The 18,526-nt window shown below is 38.8% G+C and overlaps 1 protein-coding gene across 5 annotated transcripts in view; it reads right to left on the reverse strand.

Annotated features, from left to right (window-relative positions):
* Window positions 1-18,526, reverse strand: part of LOC124785145 (luciferin 4-monooxygenase) — a 345,708-nt gene that overhangs the window by 115,868 nt on the left and 211,314 nt on the right. For 4 of the 5 annotated variants that reach the window (XM_047254157.1, XM_047254155.1, XM_047254158.1 and 1 more), the window contains exon 2: window positions 8,357-8,487. In XM_047254157.1, the coding sequence (XP_047110113.1) occupies window positions 8,357-8,470 (114 nt within the window). In that variant the 5' untranslated portion in view covers window positions 8,471-8,487. Of the gene's footprint in view, window positions 1-6,132; window positions 6,235-8,356; window positions 8,489-18,526 lie in introns of those variants that run through there. The other variant, XM_047254159.1, reaches the window with a different exon arrangement.

Raw genomic sequence — 18,526 nt, forward strand, 5'->3', positions numbered from 1 at the left:
GTTTGTGCAAAGGGAAAAGTTCTGGACGGCCGAGAACGAGTGATGAAAATGTAGCACGCATCCAGCAAGCATTTGTTCGCAGCCCAGGAAAATCGACTCGCAGAGCTAGCAGAGAGCTGCAAATTCCACAATCAACCACATTGGCACTTATCTGTCCGTAACTACCTGAACGTCAACTTTCCAAGGCGATGGATCGGCCGCCAGGCAGCCCGTGACAGAGCACTTCATCACTGGCCTCCAAGAAGCCCTGATCTTACCCCCTGCGATTTTTTCTTATGGGGGTATGTTAAGGATATGGTGTTTCGGCCACCTCTCCCAGCCACCATTGATGATTTGACACGAGAAATAACAGCAGCTATCCTAACTGTTACGCCTGATATGCTACAGAGAGTGTGGAACGAGTTGGAGTATCGGGTTGATATTGCTCGAGTGTCTGGAGGGGCCATATTGAACATCTCTGAACTTGTTTTTGAGTGAAAAAAAACCTTTTTAAATACTCTTTGTAATGATGTATAACAGAAGGTTATATTATGTTTATTTCATTAAATACACATTTTTAAAGTTGTGGTATTCTTTTTGAATCACCCTGTACAAAATAGTACCCCGCAGTGACATGTGACATCCACTTTACCAGAGAAGCTAAATTTGGAAATCCTGAAACAGTTCAAAATGAAGGCAAGTGAGCAATTTCAATATGTGAAAAAGACTTGAAACAAAAGAATTAACTGAGCATGAATTTAACACAATACACGATCAAATAACGGGCATACAAGTAAGACTGAGAGCACCGGAACAAAGCAAAGATTTGGATGTTGCCACTGTTTCAGGCTTTACACTTGCTAGTTTGGAGGAGCTTGTAGCTGACCTAGTCAGTAATAAAACATGAGAAACGTCTGAGTCATCTGTTGATACACCTCATTCTAATGTGGAAACAGGTAGACCAGAGATTGAATGACTGAAAATTTGGAACAAACTAAGACTAAGGAAGGACTATCTGAGAACTTAATAATCTAAGCACTGATATCAAGGCACAGATGGGGAGGTTGAGGAAGGAACAGAAGGAGGCTATTGATACCCCAATAATGGAAGTTTCTAAAGTAACAAATACTTGTGAAGTAGATTTTAAGGAAACATTTACGTGTCTTTGGATGTGTATGAAAGTATACCATGCTTGTAAATCCATATTTTACAGGTAATTAAGCTATAATGAGTGTTTTGATGAAGAGTTAAACTTTAAGCACAGTCTGTTGTCAAGGAAGGTGGACTACGAGTGAATGTACCAAAGCATATTGTGATTTTTATTGTTACTGTAAGAAGTATTTGTACAGGAATCTGTATTTGAATAGTGTGTTTTACGTAAACTATTATGCAATTTTTTATCTGTAGAAGAACTAAGCTTTATTAGTAATGTACACTGCATAATTCTAGGCATGCTACTTTATGTAGATGCTTGGTGCTGTAGTGTTCAGTGAGAGAGTCAGAAGACTAGATTTAAGATGTGTCTAGTGCCCAAAGCCCAGAGGTTATTCAATTATTTTATGCTAGCATACCATAGGGTATACCTGATGCAGAGTGTCATCCAAAAACCAGTGTCTAAACTGGAAGCATTTTTATTTAGTTTACAATATTGGTTAAGATTTCTACAATATTACTTACTCTGATTTACTCACATGATGAAAATGGAGTTATCTAAAGAGATATTGGTTTACAGAGAAGAGTAGTGAAAACAGTGTTAACATGAATTTGCATCACTGTTTAATGTTACAAAAATTGTTGACAAATCAACTGTTTTGTCTGCTACTGCAGAAAATGTGGACTTTCAGTATAACTGCTAGTCAGTGACAAGGTATAATATTAATTAAGTTTTTCCCTTAGAGTGTTAAAGTTTAAGCATGTTAATTCACATAATTACTACAGTGATATTTTATTAAACAGAGGGAATTTTTCCTTACATTTAAGTCACCTTATGTTATGTGTACTTACATTATTGGTTATATAAATGGTAGTGCACCTCCTTTTGACTTAATGGCTGTTAATAATGAATAGAATATTTATGTTGAGTTTATGTAATTGTAGCAGTGAAGCCTTGATTATTATTTACTTATTGTTACCTGAAAGAGTTACAAAAGACCTAGGAAGATTATGTCATTCATATTATTTTATAAAACACATGAGCAGGTGCAGATGGTTCCAGAGTTTCAAGTTATCCTTACTGTGTTACTTACTTCTTGATTGGATTTTCTACAGTAGAAGTGTTGGATAAAAATCTCATAGGAAACCACTGTTAATTTGTTTCTTGGTGTGAAATGGAAGATGTACCACTGGTGAATTACAAGAAAAGGTAGAAATAAATCTAACAATAGTACAAAAAGTAATTTTAAATAGACATGCACAATGTCACATGCAAGAGCATAATTTAAAAGCAAGTGTCCCTAATTTTAATACAGTGCAAGAGAATCTCTTTCATCACAGTTTATAGTTAAATAAAGAAATGAGCAAGTTTTTCCATCATTATGAAGTTCCATACAAAATCATAGGGACCCCACATCCAAAGGCTGTTTTCTTATTACACCCTTTGAGTGGAAGGAAAAAAGTCTCTATAATACAGATGAGATCAAAAGATATAAGTCATAAAAATGTCATAATAAACATCCCTTTACAACTAATGTAGTTTTACATTAGTGTGTGGCAAACAATAGGAATTAACAAACAGTAGCCAGCAAACAGATTACAGAACCTAGACTAGTTACTTCTTTTTCTAAGTGGATCTGGATGTTAGCTCCTGTATATTGTAAGCACGGTGGGATAACATCCAGCTATGACTATAACACCATGTAATAGGAGGGCATGTATTGAAACATTCAAAATTACAATAGTGAATGACTATGTACAGCGGAGTAAAATACTTATAGCACACAAGACAGATTAAAAAGCAGTATGAATAAAGGCTACACTAGGTGTAGCTACCTCAATATAAATGTATCAAAGGAGAAGGTAGAGTTGTAAACACTATTAACAGAGTATTGTACTGTAGTATGTATGTGTGTATGATCTGATAGGAAGGATAAGTGGACCTAGAGGAAAAGGATAACATATACCTAAGAGAAAAAGGAGGGTAGATAAATAGGGATGCTATTTCATACTTAAGTGATTGTGTAGAGATAATCTTTCTGCAGAAAGAGCTGTATATTGAAGGTTACTACAGAAGTTAGTACAGTTAATTTTGAAGTTCCTCCAAAGTAGCAAAGTAGATGAATTTACCCGAGTTTGTTAATCTGTACCATACGCTATCTTAATGATGATAAAAAAAGACACAAGTGTATGAGTTTTGTGTGCTATTCTCCATGTTTGGAAAGATAGGAAACTGATTATGGAATGCCTGACACCAAATACACTCCTGGAAATTGAAATAAGAACACCGTGACTTCATTGTCCCAGGAAGTGGAAACTTTATTGACACATTCCTGGGGTCAGATACATCACATGATCACACTGACAGAACCACAGGCACATAGACACAGGCAACAGAGCATGCACAATGTCGGCACTAGTACAGTGTATATCCACCTTTCGCAGCAATGCAGGCTGCTATTCTCCCATGGAGACGATCGTAGAGATGCTGGATGTAGTCCTGTGGAACGGCTTGCCATGCCATTTCCACCTGGCGCCTCAGTTGGATCAGCGTTCGTGCTGGACGTGCAGACCGCGTGAGACGACGCTTCATCCAGTCCCAAACAAGCTCAATGGGGGACAGATCCGGAGATCTTGCTGGCCAGGGTGGTTGACTTACACCTTCTAGAGCACGTTGGGTGGCACGGGATACATGCGGACGTGCATTGTCCTGTTGGAACAGCAAGTTTCCGCCGGTCTAGGAATGGTAGAACGATGGGTTCGATGACGGTTTGGATGTACCGTGCACTATTCAGTGTCCCCTCGATGATCACCAGTGGTGTACGGCCAGTGCAGGAGATCGCTCCCCACACCATGATGCCGGGTGTTGGCCCTGTGTGCCTCGGTCGTATGCAGTCCTGATTGTGGCGCTCACCTGCACGGCGCCAAACACGCATACGACCATCATTGGCACCAAGGCAGAAGCGACTCTCATCGCTGAAGACAACACGTCTCCATTCGTCCCTCCATTCACGCCTGTCGCGACACCACTGGAGGCGGGCTGCACGATGTTGGGGCGTGAGCGGAAGACGGCCTAACGGTGTGCGGGACCGTAGCCCAGCTTCATGGAGAGGGTTGCGAATGGTCCTCGCCGATACCCCAGGAGCAACAGTGTCCCTAATTTGCTGAGAAGTGGCGGTGCGGTCCCCTACGGCACTGCGTAGGATCCTACGGTCTTGGCGTGCATCCGTGCGTCGCTGCGGTCCGGTCCCAGGTCGACGGGCACGTGCACCTTCCGCCGACCACTGGCGACAACATCGATGTACTGTGGAGACCTCACGCCCCACGTGTTGAGCAATTCGGCGGTACGTCCACCCGGCCTCCCGCATGCCCACTATACGCCCTCGCTCAAAGTCCGTCAACTGCACATACGGTTCACGTCCACGCTGTCGCGGCATGCTAGCAGTGTTAAAGACTGCGATGGAGCTCCGTATGCCACGGCAAACTGGCTGACACTGATGGCGGCGGTGCACAAATGCTGCGCAGCTAGCGCCATTCGACGGCCAACACCGTGGTTCCTGGTGTGTCCGCTGTGCCGTGCGTGTGATCATTGCTTGTACAGCCCTCTCGCAGTGTCCGGAGCAAGTATGGTGGGTCTGACACACCGGTGTCAATGTGTTCTTTTTTCCATTTCCAGGAGTGTAGTTGTTAACTGTTTAAACCATGTAACTCCCCTGGTTTGGAGGCAGTTTATGGATGCTGGAGGTATTTGGTGAGGCAACTAGCCTCATAACAATGAATGTGATATTCCCTGTAATAACTAAACAGGGCCATATCCCAGTATAGCTCTGGGAGTTTTGTAGAGTCTTGTATACTCCTTCTAGAGGAAATGATAAGTAATACTGATGGGTTTATAAGGATTTTCTAAGGCGAGATTTTGGTTATTTGATCAATGGAATTGGTTTTAATTTGAATGTGGAGTTTACAAACGCAAAGGTGATTACTGTGTCAGGTTGCTACCATGTCCACTTGGCTTCAATAGAAATGTGATATAATCACTATTTGGGCCTGTCTGGGTGAAACTGGGGAAGTCTGTTCTGTAGGACATGCCAAACAACTTCATCCTCTGGCTCCTCAGTGAAAAATCTGTAAGGGAGGAAATCCAGGGATGGGGGTTGGGATGGGTATCAGTCTTTAGGGTCTGTCTTCTTTCCCTCTTAGGTTCTAACACCTTTAGTATTTCATTTCCTTTCTTTCTTTTCCTCTTGTAGCACCCTAACTATCTTCCATCTTTACTAAATTCAGTAGTCTTCCATGTGGAACCCTCCTTGTATCTGTTTATTAAAAACTGTATTCACTGGCTTACCCAAGGTGTAGCACTTGCTCTGAGATTTTTAAAAGTTTTATGAACATTGCTAATAAAGTCTGAGTTCTGCAAGCAACACATTAGATTGGATGAAATATGGGCAATTCTACTAAATGACTGCTGGTAATGAGTAGTTCATGAGAGAAATCCAAGAAATATTATAAACAACTGTTAAAAGATCTGTATGAGTAATAATTATTTGTCATCCCATATCCATAGTGAAAGAATTATGATCTGGTAGGAATGTTAAGAAACTTAATTATAGTGAAGCTGGGGCAAATATTTTCCTACAATTGGTGGTTTACAGTTCACTGTGGAGCATTCCACACATAGCAAACAAGAGTAAGTTGTTTATCATAAATGAGATACAGGTACATCTTTGATTTTACATAAAAGAGACACATGTATTAATGGTTGCAGTGAAAAGGTTAAAACTAGTTTTTAACTTTGAATATTTACTGTTTTGTTAGTATTTCATAGGAGTGATCCCCCTTCATTCACCTCATGGGAGGAATCAGTACTGTAACACAAAAAGCTTATTTTTCCTAATGAATTAGATAATGAACTATTTGGATTAATGTTTTGTTTATGTGCATGTATAATGAGATGGATGGACACAATGTATCTGCAAGCCAGGATAAAGATAAACATCATACCATGTTCACGGAACCTGCTGGTAGGGTGATTTATTCCATGTTGTTGGTTCCTGCCTTGGAGGTATGGTGCAGGCCACAGAGGAAGAGCAGCTGCAACGATGACTACAATGTCATAGGGACAAGAGAAAACTTGTTATACATTCACTCAATTGGAATCTGTTAAGCAAGAGAGACAACTTGTGGACTTAGTCCTCATCAACACAATTGTGATGTTTCAAATGTTAAAACAACTTTACAATTAATGGTTACTGCACCCAAGAGTACAAAATATAATATGTTGACTATCAGGAGCATCAAATTTATTATGAGAATTGGATGTTGGGTTTGCACACTTAACTTCCAGCAGTAACTACAGCACTTCAAGAAACAAAGTCCAATTGGGAGAGGTTGGCAAGTGTGCTGAAACTGTAAGGTGAGCAAGACTATATAATGGGAAGTCTTAGCTCCTGTTCAGACTTTACATCACCATCCTATACCATGTTACAGAACCAGCAGAACATCACACCTTCAGTGTTATTAATAATGACATTCTATTGCATAAGTAATTATGGAATTAGATTCCAGTCTAAACGATGGATCCAGTCATACCTCAACAATGATCAGCAGATTACAGAAATAAAATATGAAGACAGTGAAACACACAGAATTTCCAGCTTTCAGTAATGAACAGTACTGGGACCAGACCATATTTCTGTTGTATATAAATAACTTGGCCAACAAAACAGATGATGGAACAACAGTATTTTTTACAGATGGCGCCAATACTGTAATCAGATCACACAGTGAGGAAAATCTGCAGGAAACTGTAACACTGGTGGTGCAAAGTTTAGCACAATGGCTCACTATAAATTCTGAAGTAAGTGTAGCAGTTAACTTTCACAGCACATAAACATCTAGCCCGAAAACCTTGTTTTCATCACTGAAGGAAGAAATGGCTTAAATGTGAGTTGTACAAAATTTTTGGTCATATGTATTCAAGACGATTTTAAGTTGGAGATAAAACTTAACATTCTTAATAAAAAAATTCAGTACCCTTATGTATAGTGTTAGAATTCTCTTTCAGAATACAAGCTGCTTGTCACTGGTGACAATGATCCATGGCAGTATACAGCTGCTATGGATGTATGAAATCAGTTTTTAGGAACTCCAAATTTTTGTTATAAAACATTTAAAATACAGAAAAAGATTATTAAAGTATAAAGCAAGCAATATTTAGGGGTTTCTATAGACCCCTTTTTAAAAGTCTGAAAATACTGCCCTTGCCTTAAGGAAATACTATCTTCACAAAAGGGATAATTTTTTTTTTTTTTTTAAGAAAAGAAATCATCCTCAAACATATAAAACTAGGCAGAAGCTTAACCTGCATTTAGACACAGTAAGTAGAACCTTATGGAAAATAGGAGTATATTATATTGGAGTTATATTGTATAACCATATGCCTTCTTACTTAAAATACTTAACTTATTTTTCAAGACCTTCCTCCAAAGAACTTAAATCACATGTAGTTTAACTGAGTCCTACACTCAGTGTAAAGGAAACAGTTACCTAGTGATCATCTGCCATAGAGTTCTGTACCAGTTATGGCTCCTATTTTTCCTTAACTACCAGTTATCATTAAAACCCTCTTGGTCTTCTTAACCTTTTTCTTTTCAAACTTAGCTGGGATCTTATGGCCTGTACTATAAGACTGCTTCTGACTTACACAGGTTATCTAATAACTTTTGTCCAGTCTCAAAAGCACTGGAGCTATCAAACTTAAAAACATCTAATCAGTGTTACCACTGATTTATCAGACATTCCTATAATTCAGTCCTTTCATCTGGTCCTAAATTAAGATCTACATTTAAGCCCCAGCCAGACAAACATTTTAAAATCTATTCAAGAAGTTCAATTAATCACATACAATGTTCATGTGATTGTACATGGAATGCAACTTAGCTACAGAAATATTTACCTCTGCCTGTGCAGAAAAAAGTATATGGTGTAGAATGAAACTTTATTTATTCTTAAATGTAAGCAGCAGAACCTAAAATCAATATAGTAGCAGCATTTCTAAAATACAAGAGGCTGACTGTCACAATGATCTGATTACATGTACACTGTGTTACAGTAATTCACAATACAAAATACCATTTTGTTTGCTTTCTTTAACCTTTGCATATTTCGCAAATCCTCTTTCATGATGTGATTCACAGAATACATTATTATATGTTATTAGTCCTACCTGAGCAACATTACCACCATGGAGCTGTAACCGTTCATAAAGGTGTTGGCCAAGAGAACACTGTGGCACCGGCTGGAATTCCGAAGGTCCTTGAATAATATTCCTTGTATGCATGGCTTCCTTATGCAATTCTGAAAGGAAAAATGAATTATATAATTTACTTTACACAAAATAATAATTAAGGCATATTTCCTGCAGGGCTGAATGTATAATGGTATGCCTATTGTATTGTGGTTATCAGCATGTGTGTGTGTGTGTGTGTGTGTGTGTGTGTGTGTGTGTGTGTATGCACATGCACACACTTGGATTTTAAATGGAAGTAACATACTTCATTCTGCTTTACACTTACAAATAACTTTGATTATTTTGACCAGTATATGAAAATACTTGCAGTGAGGGAATTATCAGGTGAGGTTATACATCTGATCTCAATAGAAAATCAGGTAAGCAAAAACAGTCTAGTGTAAATAACAAATTAAAAGATTAGTTGTTGACAATAAAATAAAATGTTACATAGAAATTAAATATGCTGTTTGGTGTCATCTCCCCATTACCTTTCTATGAGTGTATGAACTGTCCTCTCCCATGGATACTGTCTCCTCATCAGGAAATAAAGAGCTTATCATGGCTTGTTACTTGACTGTGTATAATGTGTCACTCAGTAAGTCCACAGATCCTGTATGGGGATGGAAGGGCTCACTCAGAACTCAGGTTTGTACATTCATTCCCATGCAGAACAAATATGAGATGCTGTCACTGCTGAGAATGACAGTGCCACACCCTTCACCTGCTTGGGTGAAAATGCTATATATAAGCTGTTCACACCAGGATTACAATACATCAAGTAATGTACAAGTGAAGAGTGGATACTGTCATTGAAATGATAAATGTGTTGTAACTGTGTCTGAAGATATATGGAGAGATGTCTTATGGCTCTGACAAGAACTGGAACTTCCTTGGCTGGAGAGGTTGCAGTGACTGGTGGGCAGTATGAAAACTAGCCATTGTCACACCTAAGAAAAGCAAGCTGAACTAGAATGATGTACATAAATTAAGAAGCTATCAGACAACAAATTGCAATGGATTTAAATGACATTATAATGAAGTATACTGTTGTAAGGGGACTGAGGCATGGTTCAATTTGATATATTGGGGTAGTGAGAGTTAGTCTAAGTCTATGGTCTGTTGCCTTATGTCTGAGGAAGACATGGAGCTAATGAGAGTTATTCTTATATAGCACTTTTAGATACATTTTTCAAAAATACAAGGCTTGATCTATCCCAAATTATAGTGGGTAGCTTCTGAATAATGTGTGTAGCTGTATACTGGGATGATATAAGGACAGAAATATCATACACAAAGTAGAAGAGTATTTTTGTTCCATAGTTTAAAGTGCTCCTTGGAGTAGAAGTTGTTTATAATTTATTATTTTGTGAAAACTAATGGGCAAAGAATGTAGGTAAACAAGGATATGGAATATTTAAGTATGTCTGAAGACAATATGTTATAAATTAGATTTTTAGTTTAAAATCAAAAGATAGGCTGTTCAATAAGTAGCTAGCAATCCTGGATTTTAGTATTGAATTGTAGAAACTATGTGAACTCATAGCTTTTTTTCAACAATACAACTGTAAAAGAAACAGGGTTTTACATTGTTACAATTTTGAGCCAATATGAGACAAAATGTTAATGAAAATAACATCATTCTGATTTTATTAAAACAAATCAAAGGAGAAAGAAAAAAGCAAAGTTTTAATATCCATATTTGGGGCTTTAAATGTAGAATGTTTTATTAATTAAATGCCAATTATGCATTCATGTTAAATATAGTATTTGGTAAAGAAGCTCCTGACATTTTTTTGCAACCTACCAGCAAAATCAGTTTGTCTAAATATGTGTAATCAGTTTGTGAGATATGTAATTTTCAGATTGAGTAGACTTAGTTCTTTAAAAAAAAAAAAAAGTCATTACGAACAGGGAAGTATGGTGAGAGTGATCCATTGCTGAGGAACTGCAATAGCAGGAGTGTAATGATTTAAAATGTTGTTATCAGCAGATACAACATAATTCCTGGTGTTTGTGTACATATGCCCTCAAAATAAATGTACACTTATAGTAGTAGTAGTAGCTTTATTCATCTGTAGATCTCTTTTTGCAAGGATATAGGACATGTCAAAGTATTTACAAGTTAAGATCAATTTAAAATAAGCTAATTCATATACACATACATTTACAGACTTCTAGTTAGAGACAATCATTAGATTTACTCCTGGTATACAATACTTTTTTTTTGCAAATAACTTATTAAATAATGTAATGCCACACTGTTCACTCATATCTCACTATCAGTCACTGCACACATTATACACACATTGTTTCATAACATTTCACTCACTACGCACAAACACACACACTGGTGCTCTCTGGGCCATTTTCTGTACCACAACTTCCCATTTGCTATCCTGAAAAACTGAGTCAGCATTACTCTATAATGAATGAGATGTTGAGATCAGAAAGAGGAAGAGAAATTAGTATTGTGCTATGCACAGCTTAGGGGTAAGTATTTCTAGAAAGGAGAAAAGAAGGAAAAAACATAATGTGAAGGTGTTAAGTGGAATGTTGGATGTTTTATAATCATTTTTATTATTTATTTGTATAACATTTTTCATCAAACCCCTACTCTGTTTTATCTAAGTAATCCTTCAATGCATAAAATGTATTGCATAACAGGTACTTTTTAGCTGCCTTTTTAAATAAGTGTATTTTTGCAGTTTCTTTAATCTCTTTTGATTATTTATTGTATAGTTTTAATCCTTGGTAGAAAATGCTGTTTTGAGTTTCATGTTTATTTTTCCTTGGTAAATGTAAGTTGAGTCTAGCTCTTGTTGTGTGGTCATGGACAGAGCTATTTGTGCAGTAATTACCAATTTTGATGTGTACAACTGACTTGCAAAGTCAAATGAAAGTAAGATGAGTAAAGAAAGAATCAACCAATAGTATATGTTCAACCTTGACCAGCAATTAGCTCCCCTGATGTGACCTGTGTGAGAACTAATGCAATGGTAATGATGCCTTGCTATGTCAAGCAGTCAGTTACTGACTGAAACAATGGAGATTAACCCCCATTGCATGTTGGGTTTATGTTGTGGTAAATTAAAATAACCAAAAGAGAACCTAACAAAGGATCACTTTCTGAACTCAGTGTATAGGCCTGAAGGCCTCAGTTAACACGTTGAAAGGCTGTCCCTACAGCCACTGAGGGAGTAGAGCGCAATCAGTTGCAGATTGTGGCACTGTAACAAACAGTGCCTGTCATCTGTACTCTGAGATCAGATCTGGATGATTACAGTGACTTCTAAAAAAGTTGTGGTTGAGTACTGTCACTCATTTTTGCCATTCATAGTGGCATCTAGTGCTGTATTTTGCAACTAAACAGGTCAGACTGTCCAGTATAATGTGCTCTTTGTCGAGAATTGTTACAGCTCTGTTGGGTGTAACTACCTGGAGTATTCGGCCCTTCGTTAAGGGCCACTGGTAACTTGGGAACACCACAGTGAGTGAATGTGTGTCTCACTTGCAACACCCACAGAGTGTGGAAAACCCTACATATTGCTGTTTGGTATAATAAGTGTGGTTTTTGCATCAAACATCTTGTGGCATATTATTTGAGAGAAAGTAATGGGAGGACAGTGAGACTTCCCACACTTTACACTCAATTAGTAAGTGTACTAATACAAGACCAGTGGCCTGAACTGAATAATTTTGAATAGGTGTTGCATTATATGCAGAGCTGCTTTGAAGACATTTTTCCACACAAAAGATTTATCGTTTTGTGCTCCCACCCCTCCTTTTTCCTTAGACTTTAGTTGTCATTACTTGAGCTCCTGTTAAGACTATTTTAAGATAAATGTTGTAATATTTACTTAATTACTCAAAAAGTGAAATAATGCACATGGTACAGAAGGAAATCCACGTTTCTCATGATGCAACAGGAATTTGCACATGGTACTTAGCAGGATCAAGACAGACACCCACTTGCAATGCAGTTAAAAAACTCCATTTCTGTCAAGGCTTTATGGTACGGAGAGGTGGATGGTTGTGAGTCAAGACTTTGCTGTGTTTTGTCATTTTTAAAGGTCCAATTACTTTTACTTCTTTGAATACAAAGCCATCTGCTGACTATATGACAAAGGGAATTCAAAAAGTTTTGCACAGTCGTCTGTAATTTTTTTATTTTTTTCAGGAGGAGAATGAATTTTTTTGTGAACATACTTGGAACATTTAGCTATAAGTTGGTATATAAAAGTATTTTCTTTTATTTACAGGTGAGCCATAATGGACCGTGAAGTAGATGTCTAGTTGCGACAATGGTCGGTGATGGAGTTCCTCTTCAATACTGGCGATGTCTCTGCCACATCGATTCACAGGAAGTTGCTTCCTGTTTATGGGGAGGACACAGTGGATCACAGCAGTATCCAGCGGTGGTTGCAGAGGTTTAAAGGAGGTGACTTCTCTCTACTGAACAAGACTATCGACTACCGCATGTGAATATGGAGACCATTGATCAAACCCTCCAAAATGACAGATGTGTGACAACATGACAGCTTGCTGAAATAACTCATTTGTCATTGGATAGTGTGGGATCACTGGTACAGTAATTAGGGTACAGAAAATTCTGTGCACGTTGGGCGACTAGATTATTGACAAGAGAAATGAAAATGACGAGGAAGAATGTGTGCGAGGGTCTCATGAAGACCTTTACTGAAGAGTGGAAATAGTGTTTTGATGGCGTCATTATCCAGGATGAAACATGATTTTTTTGTCCGAACCTGAGAGCAAAACCCAATCCATGGAGTGGTGTCATTTGGGCTCCCCTCAGAAGAAGAAACCAAGACTTTCACGAAGAGCAGGACAAAAGGTGATGGTTTCCTTCTTCTGGGATCAGTGTGGTGTTATTTTCATTGACTTTTTGGAACCTGGCTCCACAATTAACTGGGATCATTACTGTTTGTCATTGGACAAGCTGTGACATGCCATCAAGACCCACAGACCACAGCTTCAGGGTCAGCTCATCAGACTACACCATGACAATTCCAAACCCCATACAACCCTTATGACACAGGATAAAATGAGGGAAATGGGTTGGAAAGTTGTTCTTCATCCTTCCCGCAGTCCGGACTGGTTCCGTCTGATTTTTAACTCTGGTTGTCTGAAGGCCCACCTGCATGGTAACACATTTGATAGTGAGAAAGACCTTATCTCCTGTGTCAAGCGATAGTGTAAAAGTCAATCCCCAGAATTTTACTGAAGTGCATTCACATCATGGAAAGAGCATTGGGCCAGATGCATCCATCTGATGGAGGCTACATTGTGTAGGCTCAATGTATAGCTAAACGTTCCAAGTATGTTCACAAAAAAGTTCATTCTCCTCCTGCACAAAATAAAAAAATTAGAGACGACTGTGCAAAACTTTTTGAATGCCATTTGTAATAAAATTCAATGAAAACATACCACTCAAGGATTGGGCCTTAGGCCTGTTCCAACTGACTAACATACATACGAGTGATCTATGATTGTGAGATGTGTGATCATCATGTCACCAATCCCTGCACTTGTTTCTTGCAAGTAGATGATACTGATGATGCCAATGCTCCTTTATTCAAGCAACTCCTCGTTTGGCCTGTAACAGACCCCCTAGCTCAGAAAAAATTTAGGCAGTGCCAGGAATCAAACCTGGGTCCTTCTGCATTGAAGGCAGCAACACTAATCATTTGGCCATGAAAGCAGTCTCAAATTCAATTTTTCATATAAATCCATATTTTTTAGAAACAAGAAACTCAGGGTGGCAACCATTAATTAAAATAAGTTCTTATCTGCACCAGCAAAAGTTCAGTGCCTGAAGAGACCATTGTGACAGCAGGGAAGCCATATCCTAAACCCACAATGTTTCTGTTTGGAGAAATAACCTCTTTACACAGTTTTTCAGCACCTGTAGGAGCCAACATAAAAAAGAAACTTTCATAGCTTTAGCTTGTTTTTCATTTTCCTTCTTTTCTTGTGGTTTTCTTTTTTGATCATGTGCACCAGATAGTTTCTTTTTCTTTTTCAGACATATTTAGGTCTTTTTGTTTATTGTTACAAAGTCAATAAAAAAACACAGAGTAATTTCACAAAGGTGGTGGACAAACAGACATAGAACAGTGTACTAGTATGGGGCAACGGCATTCTAACAGACCAGTTGGACACTGCTATAGTGATAGTTCTCGATTCCAATGAGTTCTCGGTGTTCTGGAGAATTGACCGTACGTCTCAGTCTTCAGTTATTAATTCTCACTTCTCCATTCTTGCTGCTCATATCCTGCCTCTCAGGACTCACTTCTCAGTTCTTGTACGTGTGCATGTGTAGGAAATGACACCAAAGTTCTGGATTAGTAATCACATCCATTTTGTGCCTGCTGAACCTTACCTAGTTCATTTGTTGTACAAAATACAATGTTGCATTGAAAGATGTATGTATTTAAAAATGTACTTTACTTCCATAATAACAGTATGGAATTATCCTAAGAAATGTTCCACTGGCTTTCAACAATAATTATCAAAATCCAAGAGAAAAAATTGAAAACATATGCAGGGGGTTGTGGATGTCACAACAATCTTTGTCAGTATACTGGAAATAGGGGTAGACGCAGCTAAGGAACCTAGGAACATTTGGGTTTCTGTATGCCCCAGTGTGGTAAACTGCTCTTGGACCTGGCTTTCATGGTCTTTGAGGTATTTGAAATAACACTGGCTATTAAGCATTCCTCAGTTAGGAAAGCTTCTGACCCTGGTGACATTCAAAACTGTGTCCTCAAGGAGTTGAAGCTATAGAATATTTAACACACATAAATGCTAACCAACAACAATAACAATTCCCTGTTTGATTAACTCACTCAGTAAGACTATTGAGAAGGTGATTCTAAAATGACTCACTAGCCACTGCATCAACAGCCTGGGACCAGAGCAATTTCACTTCTACAACACAACTCATCCATGTAATAGAACACATAAAGGCGGCCACAACACCAGCAAAGCAATAGGGGCTGCATTCCTGGATATCAAAAAAGCCTCCGATTATGTCTGGTACAATGGCCTCATCCACACACTCAGTAATGCTAGTTAGCCCATCAGACAAATGTGTCTCATACAATCATTCCACACAAACAGTAGTTTCAACACTGACACTGATGGTAAGCAATTAAGATGACAAGGCATTCAAGTTGGACTATTCCAAGGCAACATGCTGGGGCGCCTGTTGTTTAACCTCTATATTAATGATATTTCAGAAACATATAATATGTTGGTTGCCATCTAAACAGATATGCTGCCATCCTAGTGCAATATTGAAAAACATCAAACATTAACTTATGTCTACAGACATCACTCAAAACTGCTGAGCTCTGGTTGCAGAAATGGTGTATCAAAGTTAATGCTGACAGGTGTGAGGCAGTTCTGTTTGCATATGGACTGAAATAACTGCATAAACAACAATACTGCAGACAAATTACACTACAAACATGCTAAATATGTTTCCATGAGAAAGACAGATACCTCAGTGTCTGGCTGAACTGGAAACTCACTTGGCTAGACCACATACGACACCTTGCCAACAAAGTGCATATGATACTCAAACAAGTGTATCCTATGCTTAACAAGCAAAGCACACGGAATAGAAAGCTGTCAAGGTCCATGTACATAACACATACGAGGTCTGTCTAAAAAGTATCCAACCTTAGATTTTCTCGTGCAAAATAAAGACAATAGCATGGTGCCACTGTACACAGTAAAAGAAGAGACCTTTATGCGCATGCATGAATTTTGTCCCTGCCTTCCAGTGCATTAGTTGCTGCCTGTCGGTTGCTGAGTGAGGTGCTACACAACATGTTCATTGGAATACTGATTCTCTCAAGATGACTAAATGTGTTGAGCAAAGATACTGTATCAAATTTTGTCAAAAGCTTGGTGATTCTCAAAGCGTAACAATTCGTAAGATTCAGCAGGTGTTTGGAGAAATGCGATGGGTGCAACACAAATTAAAGAGTGGTTCAACTGATTCAAAAATGGCTGCACATCAGCGAAGAGTGACCAGCATTCTGGCAGGCCCCAAACTGCTCAGAGTGCAGCTGTTGTTGAGAGTGTGCAAAATTTGGTCATGGCAAATTGTTGTTTGACCATGTGGGAGATTGCCCAAGAGGTTGGAGTGAGTGAAGATTCTGCACATGCAATTTTGCATGATGATTTGAACATGCACCGAGTGACTGTGAAATTTGTGCCCAAGTTGTTGTCACCGGAACAAACAGACCTCTGTTTTGAAGTTGCACTGGACCTTCTGGACACCACCAACAGTAATCCTGGGTTTCCGAGCACCATGATAACTGGAAATGAGTCATGGGTGTACAGGTATGACCCAGAAACAAAAAGACAGTTGTTGCAATGGAAGCATCCCGAGTCTCCAAGGCTGAAGAAAGTGGAGCAGGTGCCAAGCAAAATCAAGGTGATGCTAACTGTCTTCTTTGATGTCCGTGGAATTGTACATCACAAATATGCACCAAAGGACAAACAGTGACAAAGAAGTACTATCAAGATGTCCTCTGGTAACTCCGTGATGCAGTTCGACGCAAAAGACCAGACATGTGGATGGCAAAAAACTGGCAACTGCATCACAACAATTCTCTTGTGCATTCATCCCACTTGATCAAAAATTTCTTGGCCAAACATGGAATTACAGCCATTCGCCAACCTCCCTACTCTCCAGACATGGCTCCTTGTGATTTCTCATTGTTTCCAAAATTGAAGACACTACTGAAAGGATCGCATATTGAGAGTAGAGAAGAGATAATGTGGAACACGACAACAGAGCTGAACACCATTCCAAAAGAGGACTTCCAGAGGTGTTTCCGGCAGTGAAAGGATCGGTGGTCTAAGTGTGTGTGAGCACAAGGGGCATACTTTGAAGGGGATTAGGGTCCCAGCCCTGTCAGGTACTCGAAATATTTTTTTTAGCCAAAGGTCGGATACTTTTTAGACAGGCCTCATAATAGACTACTGATGTTATATGCAGCTCCAACCTGGTGTTATGCAGCTCCAACACATCAGCGCCACCTGTAAGTCATACAGAACAATGCCCCAAGATACACACGTACCACAGACTTACATAATGAATTCTGACTCAATACGCTTGTGGAGGTTTGTCCTGAATCTGGGGAACTATGATGACAACCACAGGTGAAAGTGCAATCACCTAAAAACACTTTTTCTTAGGGAAAATTAACTATCTATCGTATACTTAAACTAAGCACACAGGTAACACAATATTAACAAACCCCTGTAATACAGCAAACTTTAGTAGCCTTGCTAGCTGTGCTCGTACAGCCTACTAACCAGCACAATCACAAACAAACCCCACATGACCCTACACAATGAGTGGTGAATTGGATAACCAAACTGACGTCTCTGATGAATACTTTGTCATGTCACAGTTACACTCAGGCCGCAGCAGGCCCAGGAGATATTGTCAGAGTCCAGCTATAATGATAACACCTCTCTACTAACATTTCCTAAGATCCACTCATGAACTGTCAATATTGGTGCAAATCTGTTAGTAACCCTACTTGCCATAGCATTCCCCCCACCCCACTATCTTTAAATTGCTACCCTTCAATCACTTTCTGCCCACCATCTCCTTGATGAGGCCATATTAGTGGTTGATTGCACCCAGATATAGGACAATAACATAGACCTGCATATTGAGAATCCTTGAGTAGCACACTAACACTTTTCACAGAAATAAGACTTAGTCTCATTGGTGTTGAGAAACAGCTGAAATCCTTAAAATTGAATAAAGCTCCAGACCCTGACAGTATCCCTTTCAGATTCTATATTGAATTTGCAACTGAGTTAGCCCCTAATTGTAATCTATTGTAGAGCCCTCAAACAAAAAACTGTGCCCATTTCTAAGGGTAGTAGAAGTGATCCACAAAACTACTGTCCAATATCCTTGACATCATTGTGTTGTAGAAACTTACAGCATATTATGAGCTTAAAGATAATGAGGTATCTTGAACAGAATGACCTTCTCAGTGCCAACCAGCATAGATTTTGAAAACATCAATAATGTGAAACCCAACTTGC

The sequence above is a fragment of the Schistocerca piceifrons genome, chromosome 1 (assembly GCF_021461385.2).
Source record: "Schistocerca piceifrons isolate TAMUIC-IGC-003096 chromosome 1, iqSchPice1.1, whole genome shotgun sequence".
Classification (NCBI taxonomy): domain Eukaryota; kingdom Metazoa; phylum Arthropoda; class Insecta; order Orthoptera; family Acrididae; genus Schistocerca; species Schistocerca piceifrons.